The 21,956-nt window shown below is 47.1% G+C and overlaps 1 protein-coding gene across 1 annotated transcript; it reads right to left on the bottom strand.

Annotated features, from left to right (window-relative positions):
- Positions 1-4,115: 4,115 nt before the first annotated feature.
- LOC119922922 (olfactory receptor 1-like) lies at positions 4,116-5,066 on the bottom strand. Its single transcript, XM_038742547.1, has one exon. It carries the CDS (start codon positions 5,064-5,066, stop codon positions 4,116-4,118), a length of 951 nt encoding a protein of 316 aa, XP_038598475.1.
- Between the last annotated feature and the right edge of the window lie 16,890 nt (positions 5,067-21,956).

The raw sequence follows: 21,956 nt of genomic DNA, 5'->3' as shown, positions 1-21,956 counted from the left end.
AGACCACATTAGTACCATGTCCACAAAACCAAGACCTGAAAATGTTTCGAGGTGGAGAGTATGGTGTTACTTAAGGAAACGTGATCTCACCAAAAAGAGGGGTGACCATAGATTCTGGATCCTGCCTGGCCCAAATAGAACTATAGAATGTAAGGTAGAAGGCCAAATTGAAAACAAGACATAAGATGAAAATCAGGGAACACAGATAATAATAATGATAAAAAATAACAATGGCATTTATGAAGTACTTAGTGTGTGCAAAGCACTGTTCTAAGCGCTGAGGAGGTTACAAGGTGATCAGGTTGTCCCACGGGGGTGCTCACAGTCTTAATCCCCATTTTACAGATGAGGGAACTGAGGCACAGAGAAGTTAAGTGACTTGCCCAAAGTCACACAGCTTACAATTGGTGGAGCTGGGATTTGAATCCCTGACCTCTGACTCCAAAGCCCGTGCTCTTTCCACTGAGCCACGCTGCTTCCATGTAAGATAAAATGTATGATAGAAGATCAGATGCAGAACCAAGGGTGCAGACAAGTTGTAATGGCTGTGTGTAAGAAGAAATGTCAGACTTGCAATATAGCTGAAGGGCCAACTACTGTGAAAAGATACAGACCACCAGGAGACAAGGATCAATGAAGAGGAACAACTCAACTACCTTTGAAACTGCCTGACTCTTTATGTCCTGTTTCTTTGGGAAGAATGGGAACCTTATCAGAAAATCCATGACACATCGCCCTGCCATGGAGCCAAGGGCTAGGAGTACATAAAAAAAGCATTCACCCTGTATCAAGTCTTCTTGCTTGCTGTAGGTTAAGTTGAGAGGCTCCCTTCGAAGTCTGCCCGACATAAAAAGGCAGGGAGATGAAGCATCAAAACAGCTTACTGTTGGGTTAACCGGTCAGGTGACTCCTTTCACTGGGCACTCTAAGTAGGATTGGGGATTGTAGCAATAAAGGATATTCTTGAACCAACCATGGGGCTCAGGTTTTAAGGACCTGGGGCTGTGGAATAGACGGCTGTAGGAGCTCTTGGCCACCAAAAATAGGCTTTCCCATAGCAGGTGGTTCACTGAATCAAAGGCTGTCCAAAGGCTGTCAGAAGGAGGGTTAGAACAGAGTAGAGACCTTTAGGCCTTGAGGCCCAAAATTCTCAGTGGAACTAAGTGGTCCCAAATCCTTGGAATGAATGAAGAAGAGGTTTGGTCAGGAGGAAGTGAAAACATTGAGTGTCAAGAACTTTGCCTTCTCCACCCCACCCTACACACCTGTCCTGTGTCTGTGTCTGTCCCCATCTGCCACGTCTACTACTTCTCACCCAAACTCTAGGTCTCTCCATCCATGGCTCTCAACTCGTTATGACTCCCCTGTTCCCCGAGATACACAATGTGGATCTCTTTCTGACACTTGTACAAGTACTCAGCCGTCAGTGGATCCCCTATGCCAGAAGTGAAGCCAGTCCCTGTGTCAGTCCAATAGTGTGGGTATTGCCACCCCTGTGCTGACCCCTTGGGGCAGAAGATGTGTAGAGAGTAGTAGCAATAGTAGTTATTAGTTAGTAGCTGTTTATTGACTGCACATTGGGTGTGATTCCTTGTACCTAGCACTTGAGAAAGTACAAGAGAAACACGAAGCACATTTCAAAGTAGTTCTTATTCTAACTGGAGAGGCAAACATAAAAATATCTACAAACGTGGTCATCAAATGTAGGGGTCAAAAAAACCAAAAACCTGAGCCCCATGACTGGTTCAAGAATATCCTTTTTGCCACAATCCCCAATCTTGCTGTGTTCATAAGTCATAAGGGAGAATATAAATAAATAAATATGAATGAACTAGAGATGGCTGTTGGGATGATGTGACCTGGTCTGGGGGGCCTAATGAAAAAAGAATTGTTGGAGAGTTTAGCCCTCGTTCCATGGGATGCAGTAAAGTGGTCCCAATTTCCCAGTGAGGAACAAACCACTTTGAAGTTTGTTCCTGTTTGCTGTGATGTCGCGCCTCAGCATGACCTTGTTGGGTGGCCCACCCATCCCTCCCTTGGTGCAGGAGAGAAGTGTCTGAGGGCTCAACTGGGCTGGAGGTTCTTCATGGTCAAAAAAGAAGTGATCCAGATTCACATCCGGTAGCGCTACTGGGCAGGTACAGTTTCCGCAGGGCTGTTGAGCAATGTAGGTCCAGCAGCACAGGAGACCCTCATCCACCTTGGTACTTAAAGAAGCAGTTATGGCTGGGTGAACCTCGGGGTCAGAATCCTCAAATCATCTGAGCCAGGGTTCCCTTGGCTCCCAACGGAGTCTTGCCCACCTTCAACCCCCATTATGTTCCCATGGCAGGGGTGGACGGTTTTCGTAGCAGGAAGGGAAACAGCCAAGAGCCCAGAAAGTAGCACTAAAATGATACTTGCAGGGCAGAGCAAACCATGCAGTTCACAGCCCCTTTTGCTTGAAGACCACCAGTACTGAGCACAGAGTAAACAGGAGTAAATGTGGTCATGAGCCTGTGGTGACCTTCAGGAAGAATAGCCACAAGAGCCCTAGCCCCAGGGGGAATAACAGAAATCTTGTGAATGCCCCTGCCTGCGAATCACATGCCAGGACACATTTTTGGACACACACTAGGCTAGTCTTCTTCCTGCCATGCGCCAGGCCTTATTTTTGGAAGGCCTTTGTGTGGACTAGAGCCCAGAAGAAGGGGTGCATAATTCAGGAGAGGAGAAGAAACTTTGTCCGGACATAGAAAGCAGACCCCTCACTTCCTTAGGGGTTACACCAAGGGGCCCCCTGCCTGAACCACAAGGAGGACCCTGGGATAGTTAGGGACCAGTCTGAGTAGGCTCTGAGGCAGAGCAGATTTGCAATTTTGCTCCTAGAAGATAAAGCGATTAGAAGTCTTAATAGAGTAATGATCATTTCTGGGATTATTTTGGGGACTGTACTGAGCCCTAGCAAAAGGGGTTTATGTCCCTTGTTCCAACTTTCCTGCCTCCATCCTCCTAGCTCACACCTTTTTACCCTGCGTGAAATTTCCCCTGGCTCCTGGGAAACTCACCAAACCACCTCTCTTCCCACCAGAAATCCCTGAAACCCCACTTCCACAGCTAATTCCCACCTCCCCCGTTTGTACCTCCTCAGCTTTAGGAGCTGATTCTGTGTGTGTGTGTGTGTGTGTGTGTGTGTGTGTGTGTGTGTGTGTGTGTGTATGAGTGCACAATGTTGTGGGGCTTTCAATTACATTTTTTATATTTGCTAACTGCTCACTATGTGTCAGGCACTGTACTGAATTCTGGGGTAGATACAAGATGATCAGGTCCATGTGGGACAGTCCATGTCATTCATTCATTTAATTCATCTAATCATATTTATTGAGTGCTTACTGTGTGCAGAGCACTGTACTAAGTGCTTGGGAAGTACAAGTTGGCGCCATTTAGAGACGGTCCCTACCCAACAACGGGCTCACTCACAGTCTTAATCCCCATTTTACAGATAGGGCAAATAAGCTATAATTCTATTTGTTCTGACGATTTTGACACCTGTCAACTTGTTATGTTTTGTTTTCTGTCTCCCCCTTCTAGACTGTGAGCCCGTTGTTGGGTAGGGACCATCTCTATATGTTGCCAACTTGTACTTCCCAAGCTCTTAGTACAGTGCTCTGCACACAGTAAGTGCTCAATAAATACGATTGAATGAATGAATGAATAAGGCACAGAGAAATAAAGTGACTTGCTCAAGGTCATACAGCTGACAAGTGGTGGATCTTTGCAGGCCCACAAACCTCCATGGGTGAATTTCACCATTAATGGTGTCTTCTTTGAGAAACAGCTTTGTTTCTTCTACTTATGCATTATCCATTCATTCCTTGTTCACCATTGCTGTTTCCATTTACATCTGTGTGCTTCCTCCTGTTCCCACCATACAAGCACAATGGATGTGTACCGACTTCCGCATTAGATTTCCTGTCCAAATCAGTGGGCGAACAACCTGCCCCTCTGCAGAAAATAGATAACTAACTGGTAACTAATTTCTCCCCTTCCCTGCAGCTGCTACATAGCCCGGGCCTGAGTGTCTATCCAAGATTTTCAACTCTCCGCTTGAACGATGTCCCCGGGCGGCTGAATTATCAGAGAGCCTTTCTTCGGCAGAACATGCTCAGGGTCCGGCACAGTGCCTGGAGCAGGTCACGGTTGCGCAGGCTGTAGATGAAGGGGTTGAGCAATGGGGTTACTACCGTGTACAGCACAGCCACCACAGAGCCCTGCTCCACTGAGCGGTTAGGGGAGGGGCACAGGTAAAGGCCGATTACGGTCCCATAGAAAAGGGACACCACGGCCAATTGGGAGCCACAAGTGGAGAAGGCTTGACGCAGCCCCCACACAGATGGCACCCTCAGGACTGCACAGACGATGTGGGTGTAGGAGACCAGGATGCCAGAAAAGGTCCCACCACCACTGCTCCCCCTACAGTGATGATAACCGATAACCAGTTTATTGACAGAGGTGTCAGAGCAGGAGAGATGCAGCAGACTGGATAGGTCACAGAAGAAGTGTGGGACCCCCCTGTCTATGCAGAAGGATAAACGAGCCACCAGGAGGGTGTGGACCAGAGCATAGGCAGCAGTGATGACCCAGCAGGTGACCACCATCAGTGCAGAAAGCCGGGGGCTCATGGTTGTGACATAACTCAGGGGCCGGCAGATGGTTACATAGCGGTCATATGCCATTACGGCCAAGAGGAAATTGTCCAGATCTCCAAATAACAGGAAAACGTAGATCTGGCTCAGGCATCCAGTGTAGGAAATGGCTGAGTTGTGTGTTTGCATGTTGGCCAGCATCTTGGGGACGGTGGTGGAGGAGAAGCAGACGTCAGCACAGGATAGGTTGGCGAGAAAGAAGTACATGGGGGAGTGGAGGTGTGAGTCGGTGCTGATGGCCATGACGGTTAGTAGGTTCCCCACTATGGTGACAAAGTACAGAGCCAGGAACAGCATGAAGCACAGCTCCTGTTGCCCTGGTGGGGTGGGTAGCCCCAGCAGGATGAACTCAGTGATGTGGCTCTCGTTCTCCATCTCCATGCTCTGTTGGACCAGCTGTGAGAGGGAAATGCAGTCATTATGGTTGAGGACATTAGTGGAAGCAGGAATTCCCCTGAGCCCTGGGGTCGGGAGTGGGGAGGAACTAGAAGCAGCAGATTGAGTTGAGTGCAGAAGGGAGTGTCAACGAGTCAGGAAATGCCGGTCACCCCCGCCACTGCAGACAGGGATCTGGTCCAGGCTGCGCACAGATGGGATGGGGCCTTCCTTCCATCCCACTCACCACCACCATGGAGAAGCCCGGGGACCAGGCTTAGTGAATACCTTAGTGAATGCAGAAATGTACAGATCGGGAAATGGCATTCCATGTAACCAATGTTAGATTACTGAGAATGGAAGGGTGCAATGTCCTTTGAAAATTGTTAGAACATAGAATTTGGATACTGGAGAATGTAATGTTGTGGGGAATGGATGAGTAGAATTCACTATACCAACAGTTAGACTGTGCACAATGGAGGCAGGATCATGTGTAATGACCGTTAAAATGTTGGGAATGTTTTGATTGTGTGTTGTTCGGGCGGGGGGCGGGGGGGGGGGAGGAGGCGGTCATAGAATCTCCTATGTCGACCCTCCCTATCTTGCAAGCCCATAACTTTAGCGTTATTCTTGACTGCTCTCTCTCATTCAACCCACATATTCAATCCATCACTAAATCCTGTCAGTCCCACTTTCACAACACAGCTAAAATCCACCTCTTCCTCTCCATACAAATTGCTACCATGTTAATATAATCACTCATTCTATCCTGCCTGTATTACTGCATCAGCCTCCTGGCTGACCTCCCAGCCTTCTGTCTCTTCCCACTCCCGGTCTTAATTCATTCTGCTGCCCAGTTAATTTTTCTGCAAAAACATTCAGGACATGTCACCCCGCTCCTCAAATAAACTCCTGTAGTTGCCTACCCACCTCCACATCAAACAAAAACTTTTCACCATTGGCTTTAAAGCGCTCCACCACCTGGCCCCCTCAAAACACACCTCACTACTCTCCTTTTACAACCCAGGTAGCAGACTTCCCTTCTCTAATGCTAGCCTTCTCACTGTGCCTCAGTCTTGCCTATCTCACCACCCACACCTAGCCTATGTCCTGTCTCTGGCTTGGAATGCACGCCTTCCTGAAATCCAACAGCAAATTTCTCTCCTCTGATTCAAAGGTTTACTGAAGGCACATCTCCTCCAAGAGGCCTTCCCAGAATAATCTCACCCTTTTCTCTTCTCCCACTCCCTTCTGTATCACCCTGGCATGCTCCCTTTGTTTTTTCTCCCTCCCAGCTCCATTTCTTTATTTGTATTGATTTCTGTCTCTACCCCTCTAGACTCTAAACCCATTGTGGGCATTGAATGTGTCTATTTATGGTTGAATTGTATTCCCTCAAGCGCTTAGTACAGTGCTCTGCACACAGTAAGCATTCAACAAATATGATTGAATGCGTGAATAAATGAATTGGGAATAGAGGGGAGCCTGAATTCCTTGTTAGATGGGATTTGGAGGGGGCAGGACCTCCTCTGATGACTGTTAGGACATTAGGAAGATTCTGACTGTTTCAATCAGGAGTTATTCTGCCTGGAGTCGAATGGAGCCCAAGGAGTGCTCCCCCTATAGCGATGGAACCTCTTCTCTTGTTGTTGGTTCTGTTGTTGAATAGTTGCTTTGTTATGGACTTGACCTTTATAATCTTTACCTGTGTGTCTGTCTTCCCACCACTTAGGCTGTGAGCCTTCTGTGGTCCAGGGTTCATGTCATTAAACCAAAGATTCCTTCCTCATCTAGCCCACCCAGTCCTTGGCCTCTCAGATCCCATCTAGTTCAGGAAACCTTTCCTGAACATCAGAAAGAGAAGTGATTGAAGTCCCTGGGTTTACCTTTCATTTTTCCCACTGCCCTATAGAAAATTCAACCTCTTGGCCAACTTCATTAGTCCTCAGAATTCTTTCTGATCTCTGTTTTGCCGACTCTGTACTCTCCTGCCAGTGGTCTCAGTTTTCTTTTCTAACTCCACTTATACCTATCGTCCCCTCTTGGTGAGTGTCTCTCAAGGCTTTGTACTCGGCCTACTTCTTGTCTTCACTTTTATAGCTTCAGGTACCCCCTCACCATTGATGATTCCCAAGTCTATCTCTAGCCCTGACTTCTCCCCAGCTACTTAATCTTCCATCTCCTTTTGCCTCCAAGGCATCTCCGCATGGCAAGCATAACACTTCTAACTCAATATGCCCAAAACTGAACTTCCCATCTTTCCTCCGAAGCCCTCCTATCCTCCCAATTTTCCTTTCTCTTCTAAATACAAGAAAGAAGCATGGCATAGTGGAAAGAGCATGCGCCTGAGAGACAGAGGATCTGGGTCTTATTCCCAATTCTTTCACTTGTCTGCTTGGGTAAGTAATTGAACTTACCTTGAGTAAGCTATTGAGTAAATCATTTAACAATGAAGTAACAATTAACTTACCTTGGGTAAGTCAGTTAACGTCTTTGTGACTCAGTTACTTCATATACAAAATGGAAATTAAATCATCCTCCCTCCAATTTAGATAGTGAGCTCCATGTGGGACAGAGATTGTGTCCAACCCTATTATCTTATGTCTACCTCCGTGATGATGATGATGGCATTTATTAAGTGCTTACTGTGTGCAAAGCTAGGGAGGTTATAAGGTGATCAGGTTGTCCCACTGGGGGCTCACAGTCTTAAACCCCATTTTACAGATGAGGTAACTGAGGCTCAGAGAAGTGAAGTGACTTGCCCAAAGTCACACAGCTGACAATTGGTGGAGCTGGGATTTGAACCCATGACCTCTGACTCCAAAGCCCATGCTCTTTCCACTGAGCCATGCTGCTTTTCAGTGCTTAGTACTGTACCTAGCACATAGTGAACACTTAACAAGAACCATGAAAAAGATATCACTATCCTCTCTGTACCTGAAGCCTGCAACCTTGGTGTCATACTGGATGACACCACTGATTACCTGGATGGCATCATTGTCGTTCTGCCCTTCTACCCAATCTATTTCTAAACTCTCCTGATTTTTCCTCAGAAAAATGGTCCAGATCCATGGTCTTCTCCATCCATACCGTCACCACTTGGGTTTAAGAACTCATCGTGTCATGATTATACTATCAAATCAACCTCCTCACTAGTCTCCCCATCTCCAGTCTTTCTCACTTTTCGATCCACCTGGACCTGCTGGCCTGATCATCTTCTTGAAATTTTGGTCAGCACACTTCTCTCTAATCCCCAAACTCTGCCAATGGTTGTCCTCTCCCTCTACATCAAACAGTCCTCCTTACCATTGGCTTCCCATTTCTCCTCCAGCTCGTCCCACTCTTAAGTTTCAGTTCTTTCTACCCGCTGATCCCCAGTTGTCACTCTTTGCTCTGCCAATGCTCACGTTCCAACTGTCCCCTGCTCTAATCTCCCCCCACTCCAACCTCTTGCTCACGTTGCTTTCCTGCCTTGGGACTCCCACCAAAGCATCCACCTTACCTCAGCTCTCCTTACCTTCAAAACCCTCCTAAAATCCCACCTCATCCAACAAACTTTCCCCGATCAACTCCCAACACCAGGAGGGGTATCAACCCAACAGTTTTCTCTAGCACTTATGTATTTATTTATGTCCCTCCTTGGCCCTCTTGAATGAAGGTTCAACTAATTGAACCTGTGATTATTTATTCTATAATTGCTCTATTTGTAAATATGTTTATGTCTGTTTCTCCCTCTAGGCTGAAATCTCCTTGAGGGTAGAGAACATATCTCATGCTTCACTGGAACATTCTCAAGTGCTTAGCACTGTAATTCGTAACCAGGAGACACTCAGTAAATACCATCATTATTACTACCGCCTCTTTATTTGCCGCAAAGGCAGAGCAGCCCGTGTCTGGAGGCTGGAGGAGGGAGTCCTCCTCTAGGTTCAGACGGTGGTAATGCAGCAAAGATGTGTGCCAGCGACGGAAGCTGCCCAGAGTATCAACATCCCCCAGATCCGGTGAAATGGAGGAGAGACAAGAGAGAAGGCAGTAACTTAGTAGATAGAACATGGACTTGGGAGTCAATACGACCTGGATTCTAATCCTGACTCTGTCATTTGCCTGCTGTGTGACTTTGGGCAGGTCACTTCACTTCTCTGTGCCTCAGTCACCTCATCTGTATAATGGGGATTAAGGCTGTGATCCCCATGTGTGACATGGATATAGTCCAACTTGACTAGCTTGTATCTACCCCAATATTTGCTACAGTGCCTGGCACATAGTAGGGCTTAACAAATACCATGAAAAAATGGTCATTTTCTTTTGGGGTTGGGGAAGTGTTTGATTTCAAGAAGGAAGACTGATGTTCTTAGGCCAGGGCCTAGGGCCAGAGTAGAATCAGGCAGTTGAAAACAGCTACGATTTGCCCTCCTGGATCCTTCAGTGGGAATTGGACACAGGTGGGGAAACAACCCCCCCTCCCCAATCACCACCATCACCTCCCCACACCTCACACTCCAAAGGACCTGGGAGACCCCTCGCCATTACCCAGATTCCTGTGAGGGACAGGAGTGTGAGGGCAAATGGCCTCCCTGCCCCCTCCACAACCTCAGTGACTAGTTGCTTGGCTAGGAGCTGGAAGCTGTTTCAATGGTACTGACCCATCCCTTCTTCTTCTCTGCCCAGTGGGCCTGTGAAGCAAGACTGAGCCTGTGGCATCTCTGAAGCGGGCAGCCAAGATGGATATCTGGGTCAAGAAGTGTCCAGTCAGGGCAAAGCTATGGCAGAGTCCAACAGTGATTAAGAGCTACCTTCCTGTGACTGACTGACTTCCTGTTCACCAGCCTGTCTGCCTGTGACTGAATGACCAAGAATTTCTGCCTGTCTGCCTCAGATTGACTGCCTGGCTTTCTATTTTGGATCTTTCTGTTTGTACATCTGCACAGGAAAAAGAATGAAATCAGCATTTAGATCCATCAAGGGAGTGTTTTATTACTGGGGGAGGGGAGACTGGGAGGCTAAGCTTAGTGCCCAGAAAATGCTCAGGCTTTCCAGTGTGTTGACCCCATTTTCCACCTCAGAGTCCACACATGGGAGCAGCTACTGATGGATGGTGGTGTTTTCTGGTCAGGGGCCTGTCTCCCGACATAGTCCAGGACCAGGCTAAGGGTGGGGAGGAACTCAGACTTGCATATCTGTCCACTTCAGCTGTAGCTGGAGAAGGGGATGGGAGTCTAATTGGCCTGAACAAGACCAAAGTAACTGTCGGGCTGAGACCGAGCAGCCGAGAGGTAGGAGCTGGAGCAGAGCAGCTGCGGATTAAGGGTATGGACAGAGCAGCTATTAGGTGGGAGGCCCAAAGCAATTATGTCCATATCTGTAATTTATTTATATGTATTCATGTCTGTCTCCCCTACTAGACTGTAAGTTCTTTGTGGGTAGGGAATGTGTCTGTTTATTGTTATATTGTGCTCTCCCAAGCACTTAGTATAGTGCTCTGCACACAGTAAATGCTCAATAAATGCCATTGATGGATTGATTAATTAATTGGGAAGCCTTCTCTGAAGGCACATCTCCACCAAGAGGCCTTCCCTGACTAAGCCCTCCTATCCTTTTCTTCTCTACTATCCTTTTCTTCTACTTATTTCTGTGTTGCCTTGACTTGCTCCCTTTATTCCTCTCCCCTCCCAGCCCCACAGCAGTTATTCACATATCTGTAATTTATTTATTGATATTAATATCTGTTTCCCCCTCTAGACTGTAACCTCAGTGTGGGCAGGCAATGTGTCAGTTTATTGTTATATTATACTCTCCCAAGGGCTTAATACAGTGTTTTGCACACAGTAAGCACTCAATAAATACAACTGTCTGACTGAGAGAGCAGCTTTGGGGTGACAGCCGGGTCAGAACAGCGTTTTGGGAGGGGCTGGAACAGAATAGCTGTGGATGAGGTCTGAGACAAAGTAGCTGTACGATGGGGGGTTGGAAAGAAGAGCTGTGGGGTAGGGTCTGAGACAGAGCAGTTGTGGCAATGAGAGCTTGGGAAAGAGCAGCTGCAAGGGAGGTGGAGGCAGAGCTGAAGGTGTTGGTGATACCGGACCAGCTCCAGATTCCTTGCCCTGGACTGGCAGGACACAGCTCCTCGGGAGAGTCCCCAAAGCACTTACCAGGCTGGAGAGGAAGCAGCTGTTTTTTCGCTTCTAAGCCTTTTCTCCCACACTTAGGGTCCAGGTGAAGCTTCTAGATCCTGGCAGATTGGAATGGGCTGGCTGAAATGGTTGTGCTGTCCCTGGCTTCATGGCTTCCCACAACTATTTACAGGGCTGGGGACTCCAGGGACCAAACTCCCACACCTGTTCCAAACACGGAAAATCATCCGGCTTCTCCTGGGGCTCCCTGCAGTCTGGGCAAGACGTCGGGAGTGGGTTTGAGGGCACTAACAGTCCATATATGAGGTGCATTGGGTGGGGAGAGGATTTCCAGCCTGATTCCAGCCTTGGGAGTCCCCCACCACAGTGCGGGGGAAAAGGCAAAGCAGCCTGGGTCGAGGCTGAGAAGGTTGGGGACCACTGTTCTCTGCCACCAGAGATCAGAACACTTCCTTATAAAACTGCCCAATGCTCTAATAATAATTATGGTATTTGTTACTAATAATACTAATAATGATGATGGTATTTGTTTAGCACTATGTGCAAAGCACTGTTCTAAGAACTGGGGAGCTACACCGTGATCAGGTTGTCCCACGTGGGGCTCACAGTCTTAATCCCCACTTTATAGGTGAGGTAACTGAGGCACAGAGAAGTTAAGTCACTTACCCAAAGTCACACAGCTGACAAGTGGCAGAGCCGGGGTTAGAACCCACGACTTCTGACTCCCAAACCCTTGCTCTTTCCACTGAGCCATGAGCATGGGCTTGTTTCGCACCTAGTCAAGTGCAGTACCAGAATCTCCTTCTTCTTGTCACAAAGACCCAATCTCTGTCTAAGATTCTCCAAGCTCATTGGCTTCCTTCCGCCCTCTACTCCCCATACTGAGGCCCTGGTGGACTCTACTTCCTGCTCACCCATTATTGGGTAGAATATAGTGAGGCAGAGAGGAAAGAGCACAGTATTTATCCTGATTTTAAGCACCTTTGTCCATATCCTTATACTCTACTATTTCCCCTATCTGTAATTTATTTTAATGTCTTTCTTCTACTGAAGACTGTAAGCGCCTTCTGGGTAGGGTTCAGGTCTAACAATTCTATTTTAATGGCACTTGTTACGCACTTACTATACGCCAGGCCCTGTGCTTAGAGGTAATAAGGTTGGACACAGTTCACGTCCCACATGGGCTCACAGTCTTACTCCCCATTTCACAGATGAGGTAACTGAGGCTCCGAGAATGAAAGTGACTTGTCCAAAGTCACACAGCAGACAAGTGGCAGAGGCAGAATTAGAACCCATAGCCTTCTGACTCACAGGCCCATACTTTATCCATTAGGCCTCACTACTGATGTGGTCCTTTCTCAAGTGCTTAGAACAATGTGATGCAAACAGTTAGTGTTCAATAAATACCATTAATTGACTAGAAGACAGGAGACCTGGGTTCTAAACCAGGCTTTGCCACTTGCCTGCTATGAGACCATGGGTGAGTCGCTCAACTTCTCTGTGCCTCCATTTCCTCATATGTACAGTGTGTTCTCTCTAACCCTTAGACTGTTAGCCCCATGTGTCCAGATTATCTTGTATCTACACAACAGTTTAGCAGATTGCTTGGCACAGATTAAACAGTTAACGAATATCACAATTGTTGTTATTAGTCTCAGTATGAAGTTGAGGTGAGAGGGGCTGACTCCTGCCAGCCCTTTGGCATGGCTCCATGAAAGATAATAATAAAATAATAATAAGAGCACTTGTTATGTGCTTACTATATGCTGGGGACTGTTGATAAGCACTGGGGTAGATACAAGATCACTGTGACACAGGACACAGTCCTGTCCCACGAAGCACTCACAGTCTTTATCCTCATTTTACAGATGAGGTAACTGAGGCACTAAAAAGTTAAGTGACTTGCCCTAGGTCATACAGAAGAGAAGAGGTAGAGCCAGGATTGGAACCCATGTCCTTATGTCTCCCAGGTCTCTGCTCTAGGCCAGACAGGACTGAGTGTTCTGTCTCCACTCCTTGTAGTGGGGGAACCCAGGAAATCCCTGGTCCTAACAGACCCCTGGGTGTAGGAGCAGGACCTGACACATCCCCTGGCCATAACTCACTCCCTCTCACCCAGTTAACATTAGCAGAGCAGGAGTTCTGTAAATTACCAACCTGGGGGTTGGGGCCACGTTCACAGGATCTGGGTAGACCAGATAGCCTCAGATCCCCAAACTTCAATCGACCAATAAATAGCATTTATTGAGTACTTATTATTTGAAGAACACTGTACTAAGTGCTTAGGACAATAAATTAAAATTGGTAGGCACAATCCAAGCCCTTGAGGAACTTACAGTCTAGAGGGGGAGACTGATATTAAAAAAAATTATGGAGTGGAGGAAGTAATAGTGTACGTGTTGTCTTATGCTGTTGAGTTGTTTCCGACCCATAGGGATACAACGGACACATCTCTCCCAGGACGCCACACTCTCCATATGCAATCGTTCTGATAATATATCCATAGAGTGTTTTGGTAAAAATGCGGAAGTGGCTTCCCATTGCCACCTTCAGCGCAGTAAGCACGAGTCTCTGCCCTCGACTCTCTCCCAATGCCGCTGCTGCCCAGCATGGGTGAATTCTGACTTGTAGCAGATTTCCTTCCACTAGCTAGCCAGTGCCCAAGCTAGGAATGGAATGGGTATGCCTCTGCTTGACCCTCCCTCCCAGAGCTGAGACTGGTAAGAGTACTGGAAACTCTCCAGGTGCGACCCTGAGATGGGAAACAGTATATGTACATAAGTATATTTATAATAATATCTACTAATATTGTCTTCTATTGATATATTAATATTTATTTATTTATTATATATGTGTATTAATATATTGATAATTGTTCACATTAATGCATCGCCCCCTTCAGACTGTAAGCTCGGACTGTGATTGGGTAGGGATTTTCTCTGTTGCTGAATTGTACTTTCCAAATGCTTAGTACAGTGCTCTGCACACAGTAAGCACTTAATAAATGCAATTGAATGAATGGGCAAGAAATGTGTGTGTTTATTGTTATATTGTACTCTCCCAAGCACTTAACACAGTGCTCTATGCCAAGAAACACTCAATAAATGCAATTGACTGACTGACTAAGAGCTTTAGGGTTGAGGGCGGTGAGTGCAAAGTGCTTATCATTAAGTGTTCCCCAAAAAGCCAGAGGGGGCTCTGTGCCCAGCCTGTACTGGCAACATAGATTCCAACTTCTCATTGAGATTATAGAGGTGGAAGAGGGCAGGCATTGGTTTTGAGAATGAGAACTAAGAGGGGGTAAACTTCAGAGAGCAAACAGCAGACCATCATTTTGAGTCTTTTCAGCCTTGACTGGAAGGTTGCCTTGTCAGAAATCTGGAATGAATGAGATTGGTAGTCCAGTTCAGGGATCACTCTAAATCTATCTTGTGAGCCCTGAAAATTCTGAGAGTCCTGTTATCCTTGAGACTGGTAGCCTAATTTAACTTTTCCTCCTGTCTCCAGGACACCTCTACAGAGATATTCCACTGACAGGTCAAGCTCAACATGTTCAAGACTGAACTCCTCAACTTCCTTCCAAAATCTTCTTTTCCAACTAGCTTTCCCTTAATAATGGACAGCACCACTATTCTCCCTGTCTCAGGTTTACAACATTGAGGTCATTCTTGACTCCTCTCTCTTCTTCCACCCTCATATTCAGTCTGTTGCCAAATACTGTTGGGTTTTCCTCCATAACATTTGTAAGATCTGCCCTTCCTCAATGCCAAACTGCCACTCTGCTGGTCCAGGAACTTCTTATATCTTGGCTTGGCTATTACATCACTGATCTTCCTGCCTTTTGTCTTTCCCCTCTCTGGTTCATACGTCTTTCTGCCACCTTGATCATTTTTCTGTACCATCATTTTATCTACATCTCCCCATAAAAACCTCAAAAACCTCCAATTATTGCCCATTCCTCTATACTTCAACCAGGAACTCCTAACCATTGGCTTTAAAGCACTCGTTCAGCTCTCTATCCCTCCTATTTATCCACTCTATTCTCCCAGTCCACCCCAGCTTGCACTCTTCAATCATCTAAAATTAACATGTCACTGTGCCACTTTCTAATTTCTACCACTACTGACCTCCTGTTCATGCCCTGCCTGCATGAACTTCCTTCCTTCTTTCCTTCCTTCCTTCCTTCCTTCCTTCCTTCCTTCCTTCCTTCCTTCCTTCCTTCTTTCCTTCCTTCCTTCCTTCCTTCCTTCCTTCCTTCCTTCCTTCCTTCCTTCCTTCCTTCCTTCCTTCCTTCCTTCCTTCCTTCCTTCCTTCCTTCCTCTCCTTCCTCCATAAAATCTGCCAAAGCATAGATCTCCCCATCTTCCAAACCCTGCTGAAATCACTTCTCCTTCAGCAGGCCTTCTCTGTTCAATTTACAATACCCCTACCACCCCATTCTCCCACACTTAAACACTTAAGTATCCACATCCCCCACCTGCAGCATTTATATTTATATGTTTTTGCTCTGTTGCTTCCTCCTTCCTGAATGCATTTTTGGGTCTGTCTTCCCCCACTAGACTGTAAATTCCTTGAGGATAGGAATTATGTCTCCCAACTCTGTTTCTAAGTGCTCTGTAAATAGGAGATTCTCAGTAAATGTTATTGATTGACCGAGTGGGCACAAATCACTTGTGATGATGGGACTGGGATTGCCACTATAGTGTTTTGCATATTGCAGGACTACCGACTTAGGGCCAAGGAGGGGTGAGGTGGGTGAGTCTTCCCCTCCTCAGGCCTCTTCCTCCTGCCCAACTCCCCCTTTTCCTGAAGCAGCAGTGTCACCTATTCCATTGGAAGGTCCTAACCATTGATTTTAAGTGTCCTATTCTCCCTCCTTCTGCTCGGTTAGCTGTCTTGCCCCTTTACACCCCTTGAATTTGTCATTTGTGTGCTTTGCACTTCCCAGTTGCTTAGCACAGTGCACTGCATCCAGTGGGCACTCAATAAATACTATTACTACACCTGTAGCCCAGGTTGTATTCTTCTTTCCTACCAAACTCAGCTCCTGTGCCCCAACCACAAGGCCCATATTATTGAGCTCCTCGGGGAGATTCTACACTCAGGGCCCCTGCCTACCATACCACCGGGATCCCTGCTGGAAGTTAGAAAGGGTCTAACTAGTGAATGAACTCACAGGGTTAAGGGTTTAGAGTAGGGGGATGTCCCGGAGGAATCTGTGTCCAGAAGGGTGGTGCCCCCAACTCCTCCTCCTCCTGTGGCCTCCTCAGCTTCTTTCTCCCTGGTTTCTTGGTGAAGGAGCCAGAAAAGATCAGGAAGCAGCCCCTTCTCAACGCTGGATGTGTCCTCCATTCCCCTCTTCCCCCGGCATCTTCCTGTTGTCTCCAACCCCTCCCCCACTGCTCTCCCTCCCGTCCGTGATCCATCACCGCCCCGCCCCCCCACACACACACTTCGAGGAGCAGGGGGAGAGAGGAACTGGCAGCCTGCCCTTCAGTCTCCCTGACACTGTGGAATAGGGGCCTGGGTGGGAAGGGTGTCAGTCCATCCCTGCCTTTAGGCCGACTGTATAATTTCTGTCTCATCTCCCCCACCCCAGCTCTGGCTCTGCCTACGCCATCACAGCCTGCTAGACCCCCAAGAGGAGGGATGACCAAGCATCCAGGTATCCAGTGCCCCTGCCAAGCCCTGCTTCTGATTGGGCAGGATAAATAGAAACATGTGTTTCCCCATTGGACTACAGGGCTGGAGGGAAGGGTCTACTGTCCATACCCAGCCCTGTGGCATTTGGCCTTGTCGTGTAATGTTCTGCTCCATGGTTTCCTGCCCTGTGGAGCTCTGCCCTGTGATACCATGCAACACTGCTCCCTTTCCAATGGCTCCTTGCACAGTGATGCCCTCATGCTAGGAAACATTGATGCCCAACTTGCAGCAGCTTGCACTATGGTGTTGCAGAGCCTCGCAGGGACAGGGGAGACATCTCATACTGCCTAGGAGTTGCAGAGGTGGGTGGAGAGGAGCCTGGGTCCTAACCAGTTCATAGTTGGGAAAGAAATACTGTTAGAAGTTTGGGGAATGTGCCTGTTATATTGTTATGTTGTACTCTCCCTGGTATGAATCTGATATTTGAGATTTCAGGACCAAGACCCTGCACAGAGGAATCAATCCTAATGCTGAGAGCTTGAGAAGTGTCACATGTGCTACCTCACCCCCGCCAATCACTCTAGCCTGTAAGTTCATCGTGGGCAGGAAATTTGACAGTTTATCGTTATACTGTACTCTCTTAAGGGATTAGTTCATTACTGCGCGCACAGTAAGCACTCCATAAATATGATTATTGATTGGAGGAAATAACCACGATGGATGAGAGTTTAATCAGGGAAGGCCTCCTGGAGAAGATGAAAGAAAGGCTTTCAGATAGAGCTGTGGCCTGCTTTATGTGAATGGAGAGGGGGTTTGGGGCAGGGTGTGACCAAGAAGTGGGTAGTGGGGTAGAAGAGGTTGTCTTGGTTGGAATAAAGAATGTAAACTGGGGTGTAATGAGTAAAGACTGGGTAAGTAAAATATAGTTACTGGGTATTAGAGAAAGTGAGCTCCCTTCACTTGGAAACCAAGGCAGCCAAGGGATAATGAATCAAGCCTTCACAGGGATTACTTCAAGCGGTTTGGAGGTTTGCTGGGATTCACGGAGAAAGAGGGAGAGAGAGGGGGAGAGGGAGAGAGAGAGAGGGAGAGAGGGAGGGGGGGGGAAGGGAGAGTGAAGGAGAGGAAGAAAGGGAGAGAGAAAGCAGAGAGAAGTAGAGGGAGAGAGAGACAATGTAAGAGAGGGAGAAAGGGGAGAGAGAAGGTGAGGACAAAAGGGTGAGGGAAGAGAGAAGAAGAGAGGAAGAAAGAGAGAGGGGAAGGAAGGGAGAAAGAAAGTCAGATGCTTGGAGATTGGTGAGACGTTTTTCTCACACCTTCACTGGTTGCTCATCCATCTTGGCGTCAAACAGAAACTCCTCACTACTAGCTTTAAAGCACTCAATTACCTTGCCCCCCTCACCTCACCTCACTTGTCTCCTACTACAACCCATACCACACACTTCGCTCCTCTAATGCTAACCTCACTCTACCTCGATATCATCTATCTCTCCACTGATCCCTCACCCATGTCCTTCCTATGGCCTGGAATGCCCTTTCTACTCATAATGACAATTACTATCCCCAACTTCAAGGTCTTACTGAAGCACATCTCATCCAAGAGGCCTTTCTTGACTGAGCCCTATTCCTTTTCTGCAAGTACCTTCGGCATCTCCCTGACATGTTCCCTTTATTCATCCGCACTCCCAGCCCTGCAACACTTATGTAGATACCTGTAATTTATTTATTTATTTATTTATATTAATGTCTGTCTCCCCCCCCCCACCCCAGACTGTAAGCTCTTGTGGGCAGGGAATGTGTTTGTTGTATTGTTATATTGTACTCTACCAAGCGCATAGTACAGTGCTGTTCATACAGTAAGGACCTAATAAATATAATTGACTGACTAACTGACTGAATGATAGTGATTTTTGCAGTTTCCCTGGAGGTCATCAAAGAGGGATACCACAGGAGCCTGGGTATGACATGATTGTCTAGGATCTGACCCAGTGCTTATCCCAGGTCCAGCACACAACAGGTGCCAAATCAGCCCCAGAGTTACCAGTTGTATCCACAGGAGGTTTTGGGAAGAGATCATGCTCCGAAAAAATGAAATGGAATGACTTCCTGGAAGTTCCCTTCTCCTCCACTCTCCCCCCACCATCTTGTCTTGTGTCATCAAGTCGTTTCAGACCCATAGCGACACCATGGACACTGCTCTCCCAGAACGCTCTGCTCTCCATCTTCAATCGTTCTAGTACTGTATCCATAGGGTTTCCTTGGTAAAAATACGGAAATGGTTTACCACTGCCACCCTCCCATGATTCTGCTGGCCAGCATGGGTGAGTTTTGACTTGTAGCAGATTGCCTTCCACTCGCTAGCCACTGAACCAGCTATGAATGGAATGGGTATGCCATTGACACTGGTCATGTGTGGGAAGAGACCTTTCTGGGGGTGAAAGCTCTTGAGAGGAATCAAACCCAACTTGGACCTAAAGCATCGCTGATTTCTGATGTACCCCAAGAGCTACCTAGCCAAAGTCTCTGGTCCCTCATGTCACCTTATGGTCTCTACAGCTCTGCCCGCGTAGTTTGCTCCTGTAGTCCTAACCTTCTCGTCTGTTTTGCCGCTGACCACGAGCCTACATAATAATAATAATAATAATAATAATAATAATAATAATAATAATGGTATGTGTTAAGCGAGCGATTACTATGTGTGCAGCACTGTTCTAAGCGCTGGGGGGATACAAGGTGATCAGGTTGTCCCACGTGGGCTCAAAGTCGTAATACCCATTTTACAGATGAGGTAACTGAGGCACAGAGAAGTTAAGTGACTTGCCTAAGGTCAAACAGCTGACAAGTGGTGGAGCCAGGAATAGAACGCATGACCTCTGACTCCCAAGCCCATGCTCTTTCCACTGAGTCATGCAGCTTCTCCTGCCTCTGGTCTGGAATGCTCTCCCTCCTCAAATCTGACAGATAATTACTCTCGCCACGTTCAAAGCCTTACTGAAGGCCCATCTCCTCCAAGAGGCTTTCCCAGACTAAGTCCCCCTTTTTCCTCTTCCCCCACTTCCTTCTGTGTCACCCTGACGCTCCCTTTGCTATTCTCCCCTCCCAGCCCCACAGCACCTATTCATTCATTCATTCAATTTATTTATTGAGCACTTACTGTGTACAGAGCACTGTATTAGGCGCTTGGGAAGTACAAGTCGGCAACATATAGGATAGTCCCTACTTAACAACGAGCTTACAGTCTAGAAGGGGAAGACAGACAACAAAACAAAATAAAACTTACGTACATATCTTTATTTTTATTTATTTATATTGGTATCTGTCTTCCCCAACTTGACTGAAAGCTTGTTATGGGCAGGGAATGTCCTGTTTATTGTTGTGTTGTACTTTCCCAAACAATTAATTCAGTGCTCTGCACACAGTAAGCGTTCAATAAATTCGATTGAATGAATGAATGAATGGTGGCTCACTTCACCTCCATGGGCATCATCTGTAGGCATACTGGGCTTCCTATTGCACGCGATTTATATTTTTATATTAATATATCTGCCTGAATCAGATAGGCTGTTAGGATGTGAAGCTGGAGATGTCCGTTTTCCTGACACAACTTTCCTTGGTTTTAGGAGATGATGGCAAGTTTGTCTGTGGCTGTGACGTTAGGCCATTCCTCCCCTGTCTCCCATCTGGAAATTCTGCTCCTTTGGAGCAGAGATCTTGTCTACCAATTAAATTGAATTGTACCCTCTCAAGAGCTTAGTACAGCTTTCTACACCAGGTAAGTGCTCAATAAATACCATTTATTGATTGATTAATCGGTATCCCCTGGTGACACTTGGGTCATGAGGAGGGCCCTGTGACACCTCCTTTTCGAACCCTGAGGAAGCGCTATTGTGTGATGGCAAAGGTCAAAGCACTGCCCAGGACAGGTTGTTTCTTGCCTGTGCTTGACTTTCCTGCCTGCCACTGCACCTATGTCTGCTTCCCTCCAAGGCTCCCTTTGGGTCTAGCTTCTGCTAGTGATATTATTCTTACTTATTTTTATTCATATTAATGTGTGTCTCCCCCTCTAGACGTAAGCTTATTATGGGCAGGGAGCAAGTCTGTGCTTGTGCTTTCTCAAGTGCCTAGTACAGTGTTCTACACATAGTAAGCTTTCAATAAATATGATTGATTGAATTATTGATTTATCGATTGATTGCCACAACAGCCCAGATTACTCACTTTCCACTGCCCCCGAGGGATCCACGCTGTGGATCCAGAGCTACCCCCTTCCCCACACAGAACCTGCTTTCTCCAGCACCTGCCTTCCCCATGGTGGATGGGAAGACCCATTCTGGGCTCCTTCCTTCCTTTCCTTCCCGCGCTCTTTGGGGAAAGCCCCAACACTTTCCCTCTCCAACTAAGGGAGCTAGGAAACCCCTAGTCAACTCGTAGGGAGTAAGCAGCCTGTGAATTGTTCAGTGATGTTCAAGGATCTTGACCCCTGTTCTCCCCAACCTGCTCAAGTTCGTGTCTATTCACCCCATCCTGATTGAATCCTACCTTCTCTTCCCCGGGTTCCTGACACTTTCTCTCTCCCTTTCCTAGGTGTTGCATCAGAGAGGAGACCTGGCAAGGGGTTGAAGTGGAAAAGGGGGATTCCATACCCACATCTCCACCTTTGGGGTAGCAGGCTTGAGAAGGATGATCCCTTCTTGTATGGCTAAGGCTTGGTACCCCTCAAATCTACCCAAGCAGGGACTGCCCCTGCCCACCTCTTTCTCCTCTGGCCCTACCCCTTGTCCTGTTCCTGAAGCCTCAGCAAGACGAAATAAGAAAGGCCAGGCAGTGGTGCTGACTTCCCGAAATTTGGCTCAAGGTCAGCAACTTTCTCCTTCACTGATGACCTGCCTCAGAAGCCCAGATCGAGGTTGCTGTCATTTCCCAGATATTCATATTATGCCCTCCCACTCACTCTCCCTCACACTCTCCCTCCTTTCTTCCTCCCTCCTTCGATAACTTAGGTGCTTTGAGAATTTCCTTCAGAGGCAGCAATCTCGGCTTGTTTTTCTACCCTGAATATAACTTCAACTTCTTAACTTGGCAACTATTTCTTCACATACTCTGAGACAAATTTTAATTGCCA

Source organism: Tachyglossus aculeatus, unplaced genomic scaffold (assembly GCF_015852505.1).
Source record: "Tachyglossus aculeatus isolate mTacAcu1 unplaced genomic scaffold, mTacAcu1.pri scaffold_130_arrow_ctg1, whole genome shotgun sequence".
NCBI classification, from domain to species: Eukaryota; Metazoa; Chordata; class Mammalia; order Monotremata; family Tachyglossidae; genus Tachyglossus; species Tachyglossus aculeatus.
Note: the sequence above shows the minus strand (reverse complement) of the source record. Positions and strands in the feature narration are given on the sequence as shown.